Here is a 22184-nt window from a genome sequence, read left to right as displayed (position 1 = left end):
GGACCAGAGCTCCATATATTAAATTGGAAGCCAACTTCTATTATTTATCCTAGTTCAACTGTGGCACAAACATAAATTCAACGCACTAACACACGGCCATGCGCAATGTTGTGATCAACTGAACAGCCACTCGTATCGCTTGCCCATCTACGAAATCATCGCTGGATAAATAAAACATAATCATACCTTTGTCTCCTATTGCAAGGACTGACCAGGTATGAACGATGATGGGTCGCGTTGCAGAGCTGCATACTTTATTGCTGGGTCAAATTGATTGAAACTTATAACCGCATAACTAAAGTTATTCATTTTTCCATTTTATTAGCTTTTAACTTGAATTTTTTAACAAAATCATGCTTAATATTACTTTACGAGTCTTGCGTGTAGCGAATCATAGGGTATTCAAATCTTTTCCTCAAAACGAATGGAATTTGGCGACGAGGCGCTCATATGTGGCTATTTTTTATTTTGCGCTTCTGAAGTAAGTGAACCGAGAATTCGACGTCCGAAATGCTATATTCGATGTCTAAAATCTCATTTTCGACGTCCGAAATCTTATATTCGATGTCTAAAACAGTGCTCTTCAACCGGGTATACGGTATACCCAAGTGTACACCAGACCAAAAGTTGGGTATACAACTGATAAAGGGTATACGAAAAGTGTACAGCCTATAAAATATTCAATTGGATACAACAATGCAAACGCGGCGCACATGAAATGTAAAATGTTATTAACGCTAAGAACCGACGTGAGCACGGTGTTACATCACAAATTATATAGATAATATGGGCATGTGTCTGGGTTGGTGATTTCGGACGCCATACACTTTGTTTGATGTACGTCGAACAATATCCCCGTCGACGCTAAGGCAGTCAGTCAAATTTATAACTTGCGGTCACTAGCCTATTAGATTGCATAATGATATTGCAGTACAATATGTTCTTAAAATTTATTGTTTATTTGAGCCCTAAATGAACATTGGTATTTGTAAGGTATACAAAGTTCTTGAAAAACTGTAAAATGTATAATTCGATAAAAAAAGGTCTAAAACCTCATATTCGATGTCCGAAATTCTATATTCGACGTCTGAAATACTATATTCGACGTCCAAATTCTAATATTCGACGTGTAAAGTTCAATATTCGACATGCAAAATATTGTATTCGATGTCCGAAATCCTGTAAGCCCCCGCTCAAAAAAAATTGTAATTATCCAGTTAGATTGAAGGCTAGGAAAGCAGATTGCGCAAGAAAGTCAAATTTTTAGATCATTTCTAACCCTAAATTCTTAATTTTCAGTTGATATATATACATTTATATCTACCCAGACTGGGCCACGCAATATTAAAAGCCGGCAAGACATGTCTGGCCTGGATTTTCATATAATAGGATTCATGGTGTCGGTTAATATGCCATATTGCGCGAAAATTTACCAAAATTCCATCAAATATGACTCTCACGGGCATGGTAGTGACGTCGTCGTCATCGTTTCATAAAGATAGAAATAGCAGCCCAAGCTCTCTTTTTGTGACGCAACACGTCTCCTGAAATTTGAAAGAGAGAAAACAATTTCACTTTCCGCTCAAAAGTAGTGAGTCAGCTTGCATAGGATATATTCCGATGCGAATAGACTGAAGCTTCATTCTAATCTTCGCTGTTCGAAAATTTACTTTCATCGAAGCAAAGTTGACGAAATTCTTGGATTCGAAATGAAGATTCCGATTCGACACAGTTTCATCGGACTCATACTAATGATGGAAGCTTGTTTATTGATTAAAGGTCAGTACAACCGTGCATGCTTTGTTGGGTTTGCTTGCTTGCCTGAGTTTTGTTTTTTAGGGCGCACTAAAACTGACATGAGCAAACTATGGCCGGCGGGCCTATACTTGGCCAGTTTGTTAATTTAATTTGGCCCGCCTGATGCTACCACAACCAAACTAAAACCCAATTTGGATGTTATAGCTAAAAAAAAGCTCAAGGAATTTGAGGAAATTATGATTAAATTTTGGTAGGAGGCTTATGGTTTCCTCTTCTGATTTTGTAAAACCGTTAAGACTGTTGATGAAATGTGACTTTTTGCGTCACACTTACATGGCCCGCCAGTCTAGTAAAATTTTTGACCCCCTGTCCAAAAACCTTGCCACCCCTGCACGATAAAATAAATAATTTCGTTGGATATTTGATACCCAATTGATAATTATTACATCAAGTAAAACTTTTGCCTCAGTATATCAGGCAAGATAATTGAGCTGCTCTAAATGAAACTGCACATCGAATAATTGTGCATGAATAATATTCTGGAATAATTTGTGTTAAAATTTACAAATTGTTAGTGTTGGCTGTTTTTTGGCTCTCCAGAAGTGTATGTACCAATATTAAGGTGACTAATTTCGTTCGCCTAACTTATATCAAGTTGTGTAAAGGAACTGAAACATATGAGCAGGGTGGTATTCACTCGGCTAACACAGATGGCCCAACATCTCGTAATATAAATGAAATAAAATTTTGGCCTCATCCTAACCTGGTACACATACTTCGGCATTACCGTTTTTTAATCGGCTTATATTTATTGTTGATTTTACAAAAGCAAAAAGTAAAATAAATACTAAAATCCTCCCCAGCGATTTTCGAATATAAAAATTAGTGGTTTATACAGAGGGTTAGTTTTTTTTTTATTTTTTTTTTTTTTTATTTAAAAAGTGAAATAAAAAGCACTTCGCAAAATAGCATTTCGTGCTGAACTATGGAAAATCTGTCACTAAAATATTGTGAAAAAAAAAAACACTTCACACTATTCAATGAATATATATATATATGTTCTTTGCACTATTCTATTGCAGTAAAATTGCACACACTTTACCAATTCGCTACAGCCATTTTTTGTCGTCATGGCGTGAACCTGCTTGTTAGTTATTTAAAAATTCTATGAAGACTCAAACAATCAGGCCAATGATATCCAAACGGCATGAACGCTTTATATAAGTATTAAGGGCGCTCCGATAGTATGTGCACCAAGATGGCGTACAACCTAAACATGGTATGTGTACCAGGCTAGGATTATTAGGTTGTGCGCCATCTTGGTGCCATACCACCGGAGCGTATTAAGATTATAAGTATAAAATTCAAAAATTTAATAATATACGTTCTAATTGTAACAGTGTATTAGTGACATTATTGTAGAAATTCCAATATTTTTTCCGAACCACATCGAAAAAATTGGGCAAAAATACGATGAAAAAACACTATATTTGTCGAATTCAACAAATTTTAACATTTCATAATGTATTCGTAAATTGGCGATTTAGCCAATATAGGTGACACGGCGTAACTGTGGATTGAAACAATTCATTTGACAAATTTCATATCTGCTTTTTCGATTTACGGCTGGAATATTTGTGTTAGGATGAATATTCATATATTGCGGCGTAGGGGAAGCCGGTATGACGGCGTTATAATATGACGAACCTCGGTCTCTCGATGAAAGTTGAACCAAAATTTGAATTTTGAAAATAATAATTTTTTATCTGATAGATTTCCCCCTCGAATACCTCGTTAATTTTGTCTCGTATTTGATGCGTTGCTGTACTGTAAACAGGGCTGAGTTTACCGGGCAAAATAGGCCAAGTCTTGGGGCCTCGGCATTCAATTTTGTACAATTATTCGGTTTCAAGTCCCTTTTGAATTGTAAAAGATTGTTATAGAATAAAACCAATTCAGAATTTTATGAAGCTGATATTAATCAAATAAATTATCGTCTCAAATACCCACCGTCTCGAAAATTAAAAATAGTAGACTAACAAATTTGTATAAATTCAAAAAATTGTACTCTGGTCTCATGGCGTTTTATTACGACACAATTTCTTAATCTACTTGTGCAATTGGCATGCTGCCAGTAGCTAAAATACCATGTAATTTATTTATGACGTCATAATGTATTTTTTTTTATGACGTTATTGTTTAAGAGGACTCTCGAAAACTCAGCAGCCTAGGGCCTCTTGTCGTCTGAATTTCACCCTGACCGTGGATCTTACTAAATGGCCCTTCCTTCATTGTAAAAAGATTTTTGTTTTGAAATCTCCAATGAGAGAACTTCCTCATTCAAAATGTTTTGGTTTTTAAAGCTAAATCCTAAATAAATATCGCCAAATACACTCAAATGTTCAGAAGTGAAAAATCGCTCATAGATTAGCGGGTGTGCTGGCCCATTGGTAAAGCGTTGGACTCAGCATCCTGTTGGATATTTTAGCATCGCAGGGTAAAAACTCGCGTTCCATTTTATACCCATCACCTCACCCAGGGTGTAGAAATGCCGAATTCGGTTATAAAGGTGTATAAAGGAAGCATCAAACTATGGAGAACTTTCGCGAGTTTATTGTTCGCCAGAAAAATTGGAACGATTCTTAGAAACCGACGGTATGAATCAAATCTTTGCATATGGCGCACGTTCGATGAACATTATTAGGTTCCTCAACGGCGGGCGTGAAATTTGAATTTGATTCGACCAATCATCATCGAGGAAAATAGTGCGTTCGCATGACGTAGGTAGCAGTATAAAATTAAATATGGAATAAGCGAATGCGCGCCATAAGGAAATAGGTACTAAAATAGTCTCTCTATAAAAAAAGTTCAGTGACATAACTTTCGTTTATATGTTAAAAAACCTATTTTAAAATGAACAATTAACTCGATTTCTAATTTTTTTTTTTTTCTAACAGGAGAGGAATGCTGGATTCCTATGATTTGCGACGATCAACCTACTTGGAGAGAACTTACGGTGAGAGCTTTAGTAGTAGTTTCATATTGGTGGTATTTCACTTTAATCTATGGGAACACTTTTTCACGGGGAACACTTGCTAAGCTAAGGCCTTACTGCATGGATGTGCAACCTTCATGTCCATATATTTAAACATTTCTCTCTTGTTCTATTTCAGGAAGGACAGTGCACAAAAGAAGAAGAGAAAGCTTTGGAAGGTTCGTGTCCACAATATAATTCCCTTCAAAATGGGTTTTCTATTTTTCATATTTGTCAATCGGTCTGATAGCAAATAATCGTATTGGTACTCCTGAAGTATGCGTACAAAGATGGTGGACACCGGAACGTAGTGTGTGTACCAGGTTGGGGTAAAGCCATAATTTAAGTAACAAATACTACGGGGGTCATTCGGCTAGACACCGAACTCGTAAGTAAATTACAAAAAATTATGGCCCAACCCCAACCTGGTACACATACTACGTTCCGATGTCCGCCATCTTGGTACGCATACTTCAGAAGTACCTAGGGTACCATCGTTTTATTAGAAAATTTCAATCATTTTATATTTTTATCGCGCCATTTTTAACAATCAAATCATGACGTGTAGTTTAGCAATACCTATCTCATATTTCTTATTTTAACCAGAAAAAGGGGTTCATCTCTTCTAACAAAAATTCAGAGCTTCAAAAGTATGTGCACTAAAATGTCACGCAACCTGAACTTAGTATATAAGTGTACCGGTTAGGATTCAGGTTGTGCGACATATTGTAAAACTGAGGGCTCTGCTTAAATTCTGTTTTTGTTTATGTTTCGCAGCCTTAACGGAACGATTAGACGGGATGAAAAGTGAGCTCAATCAATTGGAAAAGGTGATGGAAGAAGCAGAGACGAACTTTGTTGTAGATGTCAAAGAAACGACCACTCCTCAGGGTATGGAAATCTATGTCTTTTGGTATTGCATGCACTGGATATTAAAAAAGTCTCATTCAGTTATAGTAATTGGTAATAAGGGATTGTGCAAAAACGCTGCCAACAGTGTCTTATTCTTATCTTAAAGTCACCTAACTATATACATTGTTATAAATTTGTAATATAAACTCACTTTTTCACACAGGTAACAAAGTCAAGAAAACTTCTTCGGCTCTTACTTCAATCGTCCCTGCCACATCCCCGTGGTCAACTAAGGAAGCCTTTCTATCTACTTTTCGCCCACAAACTACCAAAGTCGAACAGAGTACAGGTTGGTGTGGCCTTTTCTTTCTCGTGTTTTACTCGAAAAATATTTCTCCCCTAAAAGAAAAAAATATTTCTTGCATAAATTAGGCTTAAACTGAGTTCAATTGACGATTTCGTAAATTTTTTCCTTATCTTGGGGGGAATTCTATTAAGATGGGAACATCTTTGGTTGTATTAAGATAGGAAGTTTTTGGTTGTATTAAAATGTGTGGAAGTTGGGTTTTATTAAGACGGGAAGATATTTGGTTGTATTAAGATGGGAATGGATCTTTGGTTGTATTGAGATGGGGAGGTCTTTGGTTGTATTAGGATGGGAGGCTATTTGGTTGTATTGAGATGGGGAGTGGATGTTTGTATTAAGATGTGTGGAGTATTTGGTTGTATTAAGATCGAAATGGGTTCTTGGTTGTATTAGGACGGTATGGATATTTAGTTGTATTAAGATGGGAAGAAGTTATTTGGTTGTAATAATAGGGGGCAACGTTTGGTTGTATTAAGATGGGAATTGGGTATTTGATTGTACTACGACAGGGGATGTATTTGGTTGTATTAGGAGGGGAAGAGGATATTTGGTTGTATTAAGAAGAGAAAATGTATTTGGTTGTATTAGACGGGAGAGGGTATATGGTTGTATTAAGACGGGAGACAATTTTTGGTTGTATTAAGAAGAGAAAATGTATTTGGTTGTATTAAGAAAGGAGTATGTTTAGTTGTATTAGGAAGGGAATAGGGAAAATTGGTTGTATTAAAAAGGAAATTGGGACATTTGGTTGTATTAGGACGGTATGGGTTTTTGGTTGTATCAAGACGGGAGATAAAGTTTGGTTGTCTTAAGTTTGGAGGGTACTTGGTTGTATTAAGATGGGAGAATGTTTGGTTGTATTAAGAAGGGAGTATTGTTAGTTGTATTAAGAAGGAAGTGGGGTTATTGGTTGTGATAAGACGGGAAGATGTATTTGGTTGTATTAAGACGGGAGTAGGTTTGGTTGTATTAAGAAGGGAGATGGTCTTTGGTTATATTAAGATAGGAGTATGCTTGATTGTATTAAGACGGGAGATGCTATTTGGCTGTATTAAGAAAGGAGAGGGTATTTGATTGTATTAGGAAGTGAGATAGTTTTGGTTGTATTAATAGGGGAATTGGGGCATTTGGTTGTATTAAGACGGTATGGGTTTTTGGTTGTATTAAGAAGGGAGAAGGCGTTTTGTTGTATTAATCTTGGGGGTACTTGGTTGTATTAAGACGGGAAGATGTATTTGCTTGTATTAAGACGGAAGTATATTTGGTTGTATTAAAATAGGAAGAGGATGTTCGGTTGTATTTTTGGTTGTATTAAGAAGGGAAAGATCATCTGGTTGTATTAAGACGGGAGATAGTTTTTAGTTGTATTAAGACGGGAAGATGTATTTGGTTGTATTAAGACGGGAAGATATATTTGGTTGTATTAAGACGGAAGTATATTTGGTTGTATTAAAATAGGAAGAGGATGTTCGGTTGTATTAAGATTGGCAGGGTTTGGTTGTATTAAGATAGGAGTATTTTTGATTGTATTAGGACGGGAGAGGCTGTTTGGTTGTATTAAGACGTCATAGGTTATTTGATTGTATTAAGACGTCAGAGGTTATTTGGTTGTATTAAGATGTGTAGAGGTTTTGGTTGTATTAAGAAGCGAGAATTTTTGGTTGTATTAAGATGGGAAATTTTTGGTTGTATTAAGACGGGAGATAGTATTTGGTTGTATTAAGGCGGGAGTTGTTTGGTTGTATTAAGGGAGGGTTTTTGGTTGTATTAAGAAGGGAGATGGTCTTTGGTTATATTAAGATAGGAGTATGCTTGGATGTATTAAGAAAGGAGAGGGTATTTGATTGTATTAGGAAGTGAGATAGTTTTGGTTGTATTAATAGGGGAATTGGGGAATTTGGTTGTATTAAGATGGTATGGGTGTTTGTTTGTATTAAGAAGGGAGAAGGTTTTTGGTTGTATTAAGAAAGGAGAGGGTATTTGATTGTATTAGGAAGTGAGATAGTTTTGGTTGTATTAATAGGGGAATTGGGGCATTTGGTTGTATTAAGACGGTATGGGTTTTTGGTTGTATTAAGAAGGGAGAAGGCGTTTTGTTGTATTAATCTTGGGGGTACTTGGTTGTATTAAGACGGGAAGATGTATTTGCTTGTATTAAGACGGAAGTATATTTGGTTGTATTAAAATAGGAAGAGGATGTTCGGTTGTATTAAGATTGGAAGTGTTTGGTTGTAATAAGATAGGAGTATTTTTGATTGTATTAAGAAGGGAAGATGTATTTGGTTGTATTGAGACGGGAGAGATCATCTGGTTGTATTAAGACGGGAGATAGTTTTTGGTTGTATTAAGACGGGAAGATATATTTGGTTGTATTAAGACGGAAGTATATTTGGTTGTATTAAAATAGGAAGAGGATGTTCGGTTGTATTAAGATTGGCAGGGTTTGGTTGTATTAAGATAGGAGTATTTTTGATTGTATTTGGACGGGAGAGGCTGTTTGGTTGTATTAAGACGTCAGAGGTTATTTGGTTGTATTAAGACGTCAGAGGTTATTTGGTTGTATTAAGATGGGAAGTTTTTGGTTGTATTAAGATGTGTAGAGGGTTTGGTTGTCTTAAGAAGCGAAGTTTTTGGTTGTATTAAGAAAAGAAAATATCTTTGGTTGTATTAAGACGGGAGATGGTATTTGGCTGTATTAAGAAAGGAGATGTATTTGGTTGTATTAAGATGTGATAATGTTTGGTTGTATTAAGACGGGAGGACAGTTTGGTTGTATTAAGACGTCAGAGGTTATTTGGTTGTATTAAGATGGGAAGTTTTTGGTTGTATTAAGGCGGGAGTTGTTTGGTTGTATTAAGGGAGGGTTTTTGGTTGTATTAAGATAGGAGTATGCTTGGATGTATTAAGACGGGAGATGCTATTTGGCTGTATTAAGAAAGGAGAGGGTATTTGATTGTATTAGGAAGTGAGATAGTTTTGGTTGTATTAATAGGGGAATTGGGGAATTTGGTTGTATTAAGACGGTATGGGTTTTTGGTTGTATTAAGAAGGGAGAAGGCGTTTTGTTGTATTAATCTTGGGGGTACTGCTTGTATTAAGACGGTATAAGTATATTTGGTTGTATTAAAATAGGAAGAGGATGTTCGGTTGTATTTTTGGTTGTATTAAGATAGGAGTATTTTTGATTGTATTAAGAAGGGAAGATGTTTTTGGTTGTATTGAGACGGGAGAGATCATCTGGTTGTATTAAGACGGGAGATAGTTTTTGGTTGTATTAAGACGGGAAGATGTATTTGGTTGTATTAAGACGGGAGATATTTTTTGGTTGTATTAAGACGGGAAGATGTATTTGGTTGTATTAAGACGGGAAGATATTTTTGGTTGTATTAAGACGGAAGTATACTTGGTTGTATTAAAATAGGAAGAGGATGTTCGGTTGTATTAAGATTGGCAGGGTTTGGTTGTATTAAGATAGGAGTATTTTTGATTGTATTAGGACGGGAGAGGCTGTTTGGTTGTATTAAGACGTCAGAGGTTATTTGGTTGTATTAAGATGTGTAGAGGTTTTGGTTGTATTAAGAAGCGAGAATTTTTGGTTGTATTAAGATGGGAAATTTTTGGTTGTATTAAGACGGGAGATAGTTTTTGGTTGTATTAGGGCGGGAGTTGTTTGGTTGTATTAAGGGAGTAGGTTTGGTTGTATTAAGAAGGGAGATGGTCTTTGGTTATATTAAGATAGGAGTATGCTTGGATGTATTAAGAAAGGAGAGGGTATTTGATTGTATTAGGAAGTGAGATAGTTTTGGTTGTATTAATAGGGGAATTGGGGAATTTGGTTGTATTAAGATGGTATGGGTGTTTGTTTGTATTAAGAAGGGAGAAGGTTTTTGGTTGTATTAAGAAAGAAGAGGGTATTTGATTGTATTAAGACGAGAGAGGGTATTGGGTTGTTTTAAGACGGGAGATAGTTTTTGGTTGCATTAATAGGGGAATAGTGATGTTTGGTTGTATTAAGACGGAAATTGGGACATTTGGTTGTAATAATATGATATGGGAATATGGTTGTATTAGGAAGGGAGATGGTGTTCGGTTGTAATAATCTTGGAGGGTACTTGATTGTATTAAGATTGATGGTTTCTGGTTGTATTAAGATGAGATGGTTTAGGTTGTATTAAGATGGGAGGATTTTTGGTTGTATTAAAAAGGGAGATGGTCTTTGGTTATATTAAGATAGGAGTATACTTGGTTGTATTAAGACATGAGAGGGTATTTGGTTGTATTGAGACGGGAGATGGTATTTGGATGTATTAAGACGGAAGAGGCTATTTTGTTGCATCAAAGACAGGAGAGGGTATTTGGTTGTATTAAGACGGGAGATGGTATTTGAATGTATTAAGAAAGGAGATATGTTTGGTTGTATTGAGAAGAGAAAATGTATTTGGTTGTAGTAAGAAAGTAGTATGTTTAGTTGTATTAGGAAGGGAATAGGGATATTTGGTTGTATTGAGAAGAGAAAATATATTTGGTTTTATTAAGATCGGAATGGGTTCTTGGTTGTATTTAGTTGTATTAAGTTGGAAAAAAGTTGTTTGGTTGTAATAATATGGGACAATGTTTGGTTGTATTAAGATGGGAATTGGGTATTTGATTGTACTACGACAGGGATTATGTTTGGTTGTATTAAGAGGGGAAATGTATTTGGTTGTATTAGTATGGGAGATTGTATTCGGTTGTATTAATGAGTTGGATGACAAATAATTAATTCTTACTAAAATTACGCGTTAACTTGGTTAAATTGACAATTTCGTAAATTTATTCCTAAGATAGGGGGAATTTCCCTACTTTCCGCAAGGTGGAATTTAAGGTTTTCAAATTTTAGTATGTGTTTAGTATATGTCCGTCAAATATACTGTTTTAATGATTTCGATGAGAAAAATTTATTTCCCACCCTAATTACGCTTTAACTCACTTAACTTGACGTTTTCTTCGATAAAGTGGGGGGATATTTCCTACTTTCCGCAAGGTGGAATTTTTTTAAATTTTGATACCTGTTTTATTATGTCCAACAAGTACATTGCATTAATGAATTGGATGAGAAAAAATTATTTCCTACCAAAATTACGCTTTAACTCAGTTAAATTGACAATTTCAAAACTTTTTTCCCTAAATTGGGGGGAATTTCCCTTTTTTCCGCACAGTGGAATTTTTTTTTTTGGACTTTATGTTCTATATATGTGACTTCACAATTACTATTCCCATTCACTATGATAGTGTCGAATTTAATGGTGACTGAACCGTAAATGATAAAACATTGATACTCTGGGTCTCTTGTAGTTTCTTATCTGAATAACTTCTGGTGGGTGTGGCGTAACATTATTCCTGACCCCCACCTGATTACATCATCAAAAAATCAAGAGCTGATCGACCGCACAAAAGGTTGTAACGGGTTGTAGTTTTGACCATCCAGGCTCTAAATCCTTGTTTGTTTGTTTTTTATTCGAGGTTAAGGAGGTGGAAATAATTATGAAATCAGAATTTGGCAAATTTGTTGAAAAGTTTGGTCTGCAACTTATAACTGTTTCAATGTTCAGTTACAGTACTTACCTGCCCAGCCCCTAAAGCTCCAGACAACGGGACTGTAGACACTACGACCGCACCTGCCTTAGAGGTTAATCAGACTATCGAATATTCATGCAATGCTGGATACGTTCTTCAAGGATCAAATATAGGAAAATGCGACAAAAATGGAACCTGGGGTGAGGTGCCCACTTGCGTAGGTAAGTGTTGACAAAGCGCTGTGTATTCGAGGATAATTTTCCAAACTCCAGGGTGATCGGTGGTTGGTGCCTCGTGTAGTTTCGTACGCCAGGTAGTTCTAGTGGGTGTATCAAAACGATTTTTGCATATGTCAATCCTAACCCCCACCTGACTATGCCATCCAAAAATTAACTGAAACAAATAACTAGTTACCTATTTATAAATCCACAATGGACTGGTAATGAGACCACTGGTGGGATTGGATTGAACCGTCTCATTGACTTCCCTCTGCCGTGTGATGAATACGAAAAGCTTATATTCAAAGCTTAGCTAACTCCTAATCAAAATCTGACTCTTATTCAAAAGAAATTTGCGCTCAAGTCCAACTTCTGCGAGTTTTCCTAATTAGACTTGTTTATGAATTATTATTGATAATCTTGACTTGTAACCATTGACATTCTGACATTTCGACATTTATTTATCTCTGGACTTAAAAGCTGAGACAGAGTTAAAATTGTTTCAACCCGATGTCGATTGATAATTTGATCTGACTTTACAGCCCTGTTCACAGTAAAATAATATTCGGTTTAGACAAGAATGGCTCTGTCTCTAAAAAAGTTCTTTTGTATTTTTCAGTCGATCTTACATGTGATTTTGAGTCTTCAACTAACCCTACATGCGGCTACACGAAAATTAATGGAACATTTCAGAGAGAATACAGAGATAAAGACGTTACAGGTAATGTTTCCATATGAAATGCTTATTGAGTGAGTGTCTGTAACTTTGCTTACAAATGAGTCACTCTTACTTTCTGAGTGAGTGCCTGTAACTTTGCTTACAAATGAGTCACCTTTACTTCTGAGTGAGTGTTTGTAAATTTGTTCACAAATGAGTTACCTTTACTCATGAGTGAGTGCCTCTAACTTTGCATACAAATGAGCCACTCTTATTTTTTGAGTGAGTGCCTGTAACTTTGCTTACAAATGAGTCACCTTTACTTCTGAGTGAGTGCCTGTAACTTTGCTCACAAACGAATCACCTCTACTTCTGAGTGAATGCCTGTAACTTTGCTTACAAATGAGTCAATTTTACTTCTGAGTGAGTGCCTGTAACTCTGCTCGTTGAAAAATGCTCAAGTTTTATCCGGATTCTCACACCAGATACACATTTTTTTATATTCTAATTCATTCTAGGTTATGTTCTTGTTGGTAATGGTACAATCAGATCCTTACCCAAGGCTTTGGCTGGCAATGAGGAACTATGCATGAGTGTCGACATAAAAGGGACATCTGATGGAGAACTGGTGGCCAAGGCTCACAATGGAAATGTAACGTGAGTAGCTAACATTGCATTTATTTTTCTACCGGATTATTCCCCGCTTTCACTCCAAAGAAGGCCTTGTGTTGGCAGCAACTATACAATTATAATTTTTATAAAACAATAACGGAATTTGAAAATTCAGTGTTTTAGATCAGGGGTGTGCAACCGGTCGCCTGATGGGAAAATGCGGCTCACAAAAAAAAATTGTGCGACCCGCGGCATAGTGCCAGTTTTGTCTAATGTGCGGCATGAAAAACTAATTTGTAGTTTAATCTGATACTTTTGAGTAATTCCAATCCCTTTGCGTTGCAAAACCTATATTTCGGTCCAAGTTATTATCTATGCCTATGAACATTTCATGTTGTCACGCAAAGCTTATGTTAAATAAAAGTGTGGGCCGCGGCTTCACTCAGTTATTTGTATTTGGCCCTTTTTATTGAAGGTTGCTCGCCCCTGTTTTAGAGTATTCCAAAAAATTTGCTTTGAGTATCATCTGGGAACAAAACTACTGGCAAGCACTGTAATATGAAGATCTGCTAAAACTATAAATAACTATAGCGGTGAATTTCACATTGGTAAATGCTGATTGGCGGGAGACTTGAGACAGTTAAATTTGATGCGCTTGGAAAAAGAGCTGAAAAATAGACTTCATGTAAATGGGATTCCTTGAAAAAACCGAGTATAACATATTTTGATTTTTGTGGAAGTCTATGTAAAGGCAGCAATTATATGTTTTGTAACTTTTAGGAAAGCAATCTGGCCGTTTTCTGCCTCGACTACCTGGAAAACAGAGAAATTCGTTTTAAAGAAAGTAAACTCTACAGATACCGAGGTTTGTAACACATCTTTTAGCAAAAATTGGGAAAATTGGAATTTTAAAATTGGAAAATTTAAATCGGAATTGCTTGGGATGTGAATCCCAATTCGTAAAACGCGAAAGCTTTTTAAAATTTTGGTTGGGCGTAGTCTAGCTCTGACATGGGCAAACTACGTCCCGCGGGCCAGATTCGGCCAGTTGGAAAATTCAATCTGGCCCGCCTGATCCTGCCACAACCAAACTAAACCAAATTTTGACATTTTTGCTGAAAATAACTTGAGGAATTTTTTAAAAATGCGATTGCGAAATTGTTCATAAAATGTAATTTTTTACGTCGCACTTACATGGCCCGCCAGTCTAAATGTCCAAATTTCTGCTCCAGGTCCAGGTCTAGCTTTATCAGCGCTCAGAGGGTTATAATCATTTTTTCGCATAATTGAAGTTTTTCTAGAATTCCTTTACAAACAGGGAACACATATTACCAACCTTTCACTCCGCATGTATAAACCTCAAATGTAGATCTTTTGACTCTGTGAGAATCCCTTTACAATTACGATACGTTCAAATACAGATGGGCAAAGTACGGGCCGCTAGCCAAAAACAGCCCGATGGGTAATTTAATCTGGCCCGCCCGATGCTGCCACAATCAAACTAAAATCAAAGTTTGGCGTTTAAGCTAAAAAAAAAATGGCTCAAAGAAATTGTTAAGATTACGATTAAATTTTGTTTTGGTTCGAGGTTCCTTGATTTTAAACTTTGCTTTTTCAAATATTTTATGAAACGTAACTGTTTACTTCACTTTTACATGGTCCGCTTTTATATTGCAATTTTTTTGCCCCTTTTCTGAAAACCTTGCCCATTCCTGCTCTAGTCTCTGCCTCGCTCAAACTTCAATCTTTTTTATTTCATTTAGGTCCAACTTGTGCTTGACGCATCCGGGAATGTAGAGTTAGACAACATAACAACTTTGAACTCTTCCGAATGTTATGGTTTTGGTAAGTAAGTAAGATTCCAGTATTTTTTAAAATGTATCAATGGCTGTTTGCAAAAGAAGCATTGATTGAAGTGACGAAATATTTTACAAATTTAAAAGAATCACAAACAAATACTCTGCGAGGTAAACTTTTATCATTTCTTTCTGTAGCTACACCATGTGCTAAGCGAAATCTTGAGAAGGGAACAATTTCTCCTGAGCATGAATTATACAGTCAAGATCAGGAGGTCAGTTACTCTTGCAACTATGGTTACACTTTGGAAGGAAAACAGACGGGAACATGCAAAGCTGACGGTTCATGGTCCACATCACCAGTGTGCAGTCGTGAGTTATTTTCTATAGCAATCAGGATCATTCAACCACCCCCGTTTCTAACCTGCTGTCCACATGACAGCCCAATAGCCATGTATGCAGGAGGCCATTTAAATAGCTATTGGGGTCATATCCATCCTTTAACCTACTGTCCATACGGCAGCACAATAGCCCTGTGTGAGGGAGGACATTCTAATAGCGATTTGGTTCATATATAAATCATATATTCATGAGGGTTAGATGGAAACACAGCTGTGTTCAACGATTTTACCGCAAGGCCATCTTTACCACAATATTGTGCATGTTTTCTCTGAACAAGGTTTTAAATGCGCACAGGAGCTGTTAGGATTAGTGTACCAAATACTCCTCAAGTTAAGTTGAACTTTTTTATTTTTTTTGTAGCTATACAATGTGTAAAGCGAAATCTTGAACAGGGAACAATTTCTCCTGAGCAGGAATTGTACAGTAAGCATCAGGATGTCAGTTACTCTTGCAGCAATGGTTACACTTTGGAAGGGGGGCAGACGGGAACATGCAAAGCTGACGGTTCATGGTCCACAACACCAGTGTGCACTCGTGAGTTATTTACTATAGCAATCAGGACCATTCAACCATCCCTGTTTCTAACCTGCTGTCTATATGGCAGTCCAATAGCCATGTATGCAGGAGGTCATTTAAATAGCGATTAGGGTCATATATAAATCATATATCCATGAAGGTTAGATGGAAACACAGCTGTGTTTAACGATTTTACCGCAATGCCATCGTGACCACAAAATTGAGCATGTTTTCTCTGAACAAGGTTTTGAGAGCGCACAGAAGCCGTTAGGTTTAGTGTACCAAATACTCCTCAAGTTAAGTTGAACTTTTTTATCTTTTTTTTTGTAGCTATACAATGTGTAAAGCAAAATCTTGATAAGGGAACAATTACTCCTGAGCTTGAATTATACAGTCAGGGTCAGGAAGTCAGTTACTCTTGCAGCAATGGTTACATTTTGGCTGGGGGGCAGACGGGAACATGCAAAGCTGACGGTTCATGGTCCACAACACCAGTGTGCGCTCCAGGTAGTTTTTTTTTTTCTTTCTATATTTCCTATTTCTAGCCTGCTGTCTGTATGGCAGCCCAGTAGCCCTGTATGATGGAGGCCATTCAAATGCCGATTGGGATCATATATTCATACGGGGACGTTGCAGACCAACGTCCTCGTATGGGAGAGGTACTTTAAATAGCGATTGGGTCTGCGTTAAAAACTTCGCAAGTACAATTCACAATTGCCCAAAGTACTTAATCCATTACCCATCAATCCATTTAATCCACATACAGACATATTTAAAATATCATGCTTTAATTGTGTTCAATGTAACCTGCTGTTTTGTTGACTAAAAATATAAAAGGATTACTAATTCAAAATGCCGCCGTCATAAAAATGTGTGGCATTGTGTCCGATAATCTTGTTTTCATTCGTAATTTCCGATAAACGCTTTAGCGTCAAAGACAATCCAACATAATGTGAGCCATTTGCGATTGACAATGTCCAAAAAGCATTTTTGATCTGTCCCAAGCCTCCTAAAACAAAACTTATGGCTTTTCTCTTAGTTTTACTCTTATTATTTTACAATGCCGTTTTTCAATCAAAATATTTGGGTTGTGGATTCACCTCTTTATTATCTCTAGCATCTCCTCGCCGATGAATATAATATCATGACTTGTTTTTAACAACAATCTCACAATTCCTTGCGAGAACCGAAAAGTAAATATTATCGTCCTCGCGTAATTTGTGATTTAGAGAGAATAAATATCAACGTGAAGGTGTTTAAGGCTTTAAGTAGCACACCGCGCTGATGAAAACAATCTGCGATTTAAAGAAAATGCAATGGCACGCGTTATTGGCGACTTTTTCAGTCATCCAAAAAAAACGAAAAAGGTGGTTTCCGACTCTTTTCTAACACTATGTGCGTTTAGTCAACAATTACGACTTTAGGCAATTTGAAATTTGCCGAGGTATACGAAAATAAATTTCGTAATTTCGTAAATTCCTCCAAGTCTAGGATTGGGGCAATATATCCATCCCTAAACTACCGTCTATATTCCCTGTGTGGAAGAGGCCATCTAAATGGCGATCCATAACCTGCTATCCATTTGGCAGCCCAATAGCCTTGTATAGGGGAGGCATTTAAAATGGCGATTGGGACTATATATCCATCCCTATCGCCACCGTATTCATTCTTGTTGCCTGCGCGCAGATTGGACACCAGACTTTTTCCAGTTCATTCACCATTACTCATCACCCTGTTGCCCTCGTTTTCTACTCTTAAAAATTAACTTCAGCGGGTGCTCTCTCCTAAATTCGGGGCGTAGCGTATGTGACTCGCGAGCCATTACCGCTGGCCTGCTGGCATCGCACTCACTCAGAAATGAATTGAACCTTCCGGTTTTCATGCTTTCACCCTGAACAACATTCTACACAAACAAATATTGCGACGTGAAGAGCTAGGCGTTAAAACACGTTCATTCTGAATGAACAAGCAATTACTGATATTTAAGCAGATGCTGTTATGACTGGTAGTTTTCACACATTCTCTCTGAACAAGGCTCTACAGGAGCAACCAAAGATAGGTGAAAGCCTATTGGTTTCAACCATCCCTTCACTCAGAACAAATCTCTGCACAAACGTTTACAGATAGGCAACGAGCTAATATTTTTGGAAAGATTTTTACATTAAAATAAGAAACTGTGCAGGCAACCACTGATACTGTTGATTAATTGCGGCTACCACTGGCGATCGTGTCGGTTATCTACGAACTCGCTTCGTGACAAAAAGTTTTTTATAGAACTCCATTTATCTAATATTCAGTACGTTATAGATTTATCCTGCTCATATTCGTCAAGTCCCATCGGCCTGTATTTTCAATCGCATATTTCACTGCTATGTTTCTTCAGTTCTAATAGCTCAGTGGATGCACGTAATCTGCTCATAAAAACGTTCACTTTATATCTGAGTTAGTTTGCGAGTCCTTTCTTGAATCCAACAAAATGACGTATGGTCAAAACTACTGAGGGATCACAATCATATTATTGTAAAAAACTACAAAAGACAATTATCCTGAATAAAACGAATAAAAGTTTTCAATTAAAACGTAGAAATAAATATTCTCCTTAATAATAGTTTCATAAATATCTGACTTCAAACATTTTTGAATGTCATTTTTGTTTCAGAATGTGGAGTCGTCTATAATTCAAGATGTATTCGAGCGATCGTTTATGACACTTGGAACGTCTCATTAAGCGTCGCTGAATCTATTTGCGAAAAGAAACTTGCTAACATTTATGACGTCACACACTACAACCGGGTTGTTGATTATTTACGACCAATGATTCCTGATGGATCGGATTACATTGTTGTTCGTACGGGAATGACTTACGTGGTAGGTCGGGTCTGAATCATGTTGTTTATGCGATCATACATGAAATCATTATAAAATAATGTTTATAATATGAAATATAAATGTTATGGCCGATATTGCTTCCGCATTACCACGTGCTATTACATTTTGTTTCCAAACCCATATAACCGTTGATAAGAGAAGTTCAAATCAAATCCTACAGGATTAGAAAAATTTATTTGACAGGGTTTTTCGGTTTCTATCAAAAAATTCAACTTCAAACTTTCGTCTCCCTGTAATATTTCCGGGAGATTCAAAATTTGACTCCAACATCAGTGGAACGCTTCAAGTTTACAGCTCTGTTACCTAATCAGAAAATTCTAATTCAAACTAATTTGATTTATGTGTCTATTTCATTCAATTCTTATCCACCAACGGTAATCACTGAAGTGTGACTGAGGAGAAGAGTCACGTGATGACGTTACGCTTCATAAGTTTTTTACTGAAGACGAAATAAGTTTGTTTTGCTTTGTCAGTTTATATGGCAAGGATTACTGGTTAAACCAAATTCTCAAACTGCACTTTGTTATATTTCTGAAAATATATTTTATATCGCCAGGGCGGTCAGCTGTATTCAACGACGGGCCAAGCTATGTCTCTACCAACTGAGGTTTGGTATAATGGTCGTCAGCATTTCGATGCATCGTACACAACTGTTGTTGTTCATGTCAATCGAAACCCGGATGATCAATGGATTTATAATTATTCTCCTTCCCAGTTATATCCCGGAGTCATCTGTGAAATTGAATTATAACTCTGTACATTGAATGATCGATAAACAAAAACTGTAAAATTACTTGAGTTTGAGATTAATTGTTATTCACCCTAGTAGATTTATTAAAACTTTAACTTACTATTTCCACAGTTGAACAAGCTTATGCTGTTGAATTCCCGAATATTCGTTATCCATACATTCAGCTTAATTTACACCCAAATTCACTATTTCCACGTATCACAGTTGAACAAGCATATAAAGTAAATAGATTCTGCATGCGGTATATAAACCTCATATTATATTCATTGTTAGATTTCTAACAAACAAACTGTTTTGTATTTTCTAGATGTGTCCAAGAAAAGTTTGAATTTATTATTTTAACTCAATTTGTTTCTGTGTTGATGTAAATAATCTTAAAATTTTGGCAATTTGGTTTATTCAAATATATATTACATGTCCAGGAAATTTCATTAAATTACAAAAATGTTCAATACGAATAACGGCTTCGTACCTGTAACCTATTTAGAGTCTAAATATCGTAAAATTCAAATTTTAAAAAATTACAGGAAGAAATTGTTTTCAGATATTTGTCATTGAACTTTATTTGAATAAAGCTGAAAAAAATCAAATTTTAACGATAAAAACTTTGGTAAATGCAAAATTCTCCGTTGAACCTACCAGACTCGCCGCCCATCGACTCTTTAAGCCATGAAAAAAAGTTCATTACTTTTGCTATATCTTTTTTGTGTGTTAATTAGTGTGATATACAATAGGTATATACCGATATTTTGTTTGTTAGATGTGTTTCTGGATCTTATCAATTTTTGGCAAAATATTTTATCCATTAAAGTTGAAATTATTTTTCACGAACTAAACTTAACAAATGAAATTCATGGAAAATAACTTGAACTTTTAGTGCAGAAATATTATTTGCTACTTTGTGTGAATAAAATTGTCTTGCAAAACGTCATCGGTGTATTTTAAAAACGATAGAGACTGAATTCATTTCCCAAAAAACTAAGAAATCAGCTCAATCAGAGAATCGGTATCAAAAAACAGTCATATTGAAATTGTCCAAATAAGACAAAATTTTTCCAGGAGTAATCCCCCGAGCATGTCGCATTTTTCACTCGAACTCCCAGAAAATCAAATTAGGTTGAGAAATCCTTTACAACTATCAAGTTGTTTTACCTTAACTTTGGGTTCGAGTTTTCAATTTGTATTTTAGGTTTAAAAACTGAAATCAATTACAGCATTGTCTTTGCTTTACAATAGCAAGTTTTATTACTCACAGCTCTCTTAACATTTTATTTTTCTTGTGTGTGAATTCTAAGGATTGATGATTTTTTTTTATTATATTTGCTATCGTATTCCATTTATTTGAATTGTTCTTAATCACGCCATTAAATAAGACATTTTCCTGGTTATTCAATAGTTAAAAAAGCTGAAAAATAATTTGAAACTTCAGTGGGATAAGAACAAAATACGAGGAAATGTTAGGAATTTATCAAAATTAAAACAAATTACAGCATTGTCTTCTCTTTGAATTAATCAAGTTTTATTTTTCGTATGCCCCTTCCCCCTCAGGCTCTCAAAACATGACAAAAATTTTATTTCTTTTGTTTTTCAATTTTCTTGTGTGTGAATTAGTGTGATATATAATATGAACATACAGATATTTTATTTGTTAGATGTGTTTCTGGATCTTATCATTTTTTGGCAAAATATTTTGTCAATGAAAGTTCAAATTATTTTTCACGAACTGAACTTAACAAATGAAATTCATGAAAAATAATGTAAACTTTCAGTGCAGAAATATTATTTGCTACTTTGTGTGAATAAAATTGTCTTACAAAACGTTATCGATGAATTATAAAAATGATAAAGTTCAAATTTATTTCTCAGAAAACTAAGAAATTAGCTTAATCGGAGAATTGGAAATTTAAAAACATTTTTTTCTTAATTAGACAAGTAGGGAAAGAGAACACTTAGTTGGGAACACTCTTATTGAGGTAATCGTTGTTAGCGAGTTCGGTACAAAAGAGAACCCGTTCTTAAAATCGCGAATTCCATCACTGGTATAAGTAACACAGCTATGAGTCGGACTATTTTCTATGAAGTGGATGTAACATTTTGGGCGCTCCAGAATTGTGTACCAATATGTAGGGTAACTAATTTTGTTCGGCTATTTTACTTAAAGTTGTGTAAAGGGACGGAATGCTATGGGCAGGGGGTATTTTCACTTGGCTACACAAACAGTTCTCGAACTCGTAATAGAACTAAAAAAGGGAGAACAGGAATCAAATTATGCCCTAACCTGGTACACATACTACGGTAGTGCCACATTTTGAGATACGTTAACATACTGCCAATAAGCAAGCGATATCTCCGATATTGAAAAACAGAAATTATCGCCGTTCAGCCAGAATTGATCTTGAACAAGCTTCTTATTTATCAACTTCTTTGTATATTTCCTATTTTAAAGCTAATTTAAACTACGGCATAGACTCGGTTTTCGTAAATATTTCTCGAAGAGGTAGGTATGGGTAACCCACAAAAGTCTTTGCTTGGCCTGAAATTGCCCATCGCTTTCGTAGGCCAACAATGCGCTGTATTTTTTTTTTTTTTTTTCAGATGCATTAAAAGATGTAACATTTAAAGATAAATAAACAGAGCGAACGACCACATTACCATATTGAAACACAAAATCCTCTCTGTTCAACCAAACTCGACCTCGTACGAGCTCTTGTTATTCCCTAGGGTTTCGGCCTGGTCATAAATGGCTGATCTGTGTCATAATTTGGGTTTATGGCT

The 22184-nt window shown here is 35.9% G+C and overlaps 1 protein-coding gene across 1 annotated transcript; it reads left to right on the top strand.

Annotated features, from left to right (window-relative positions):
- Window positions 1-1624: 1624 nt before the first annotated feature.
- Window positions 1625-21231, top strand: LOC120329714 (zona pellucida sperm-binding protein 3 receptor-like). Its single transcript, XM_078118677.1, has 15 exons — window positions 1625-1779; window positions 4716-4774; window positions 4932-4971; window positions 5570-5683; window positions 5868-5993; window positions 11603-11788; window positions 12405-12506; window positions 12962-13100; window positions 13836-13920; window positions 14819-14900; window positions 15050-15223; window positions 15614-15787; window positions 16100-16276; window positions 18429-18637; window positions 19215-21231. The coding sequence occupies exons 1-15, from the start codon at window positions 1710-1712 to the stop codon at window positions 19407-19409; spliced, it is 1932 nt and encodes a 643-aa protein (XP_077974803.1). The 5' UTR covers window positions 1625-1709; the 3' UTR covers window positions 19410-21231.
- The last annotated feature ends 953 nt before the right edge of the window (window positions 21232-22184 follow it).

The sequence above is a fragment of the Styela clava genome, chromosome 12, assembly GCF_964204865.1.
Source record: "Styela clava chromosome 12, kaStyClav1.hap1.2, whole genome shotgun sequence".
Taxonomy (NCBI): Eukaryota; Metazoa; Chordata; class Ascidiacea; order Stolidobranchia; family Styelidae; genus Styela; species Styela clava.
The sequence above is the reverse complement of the archived record's forward strand: the minus strand, read 5'-3'. Positions and strand labels throughout refer to the sequence as shown.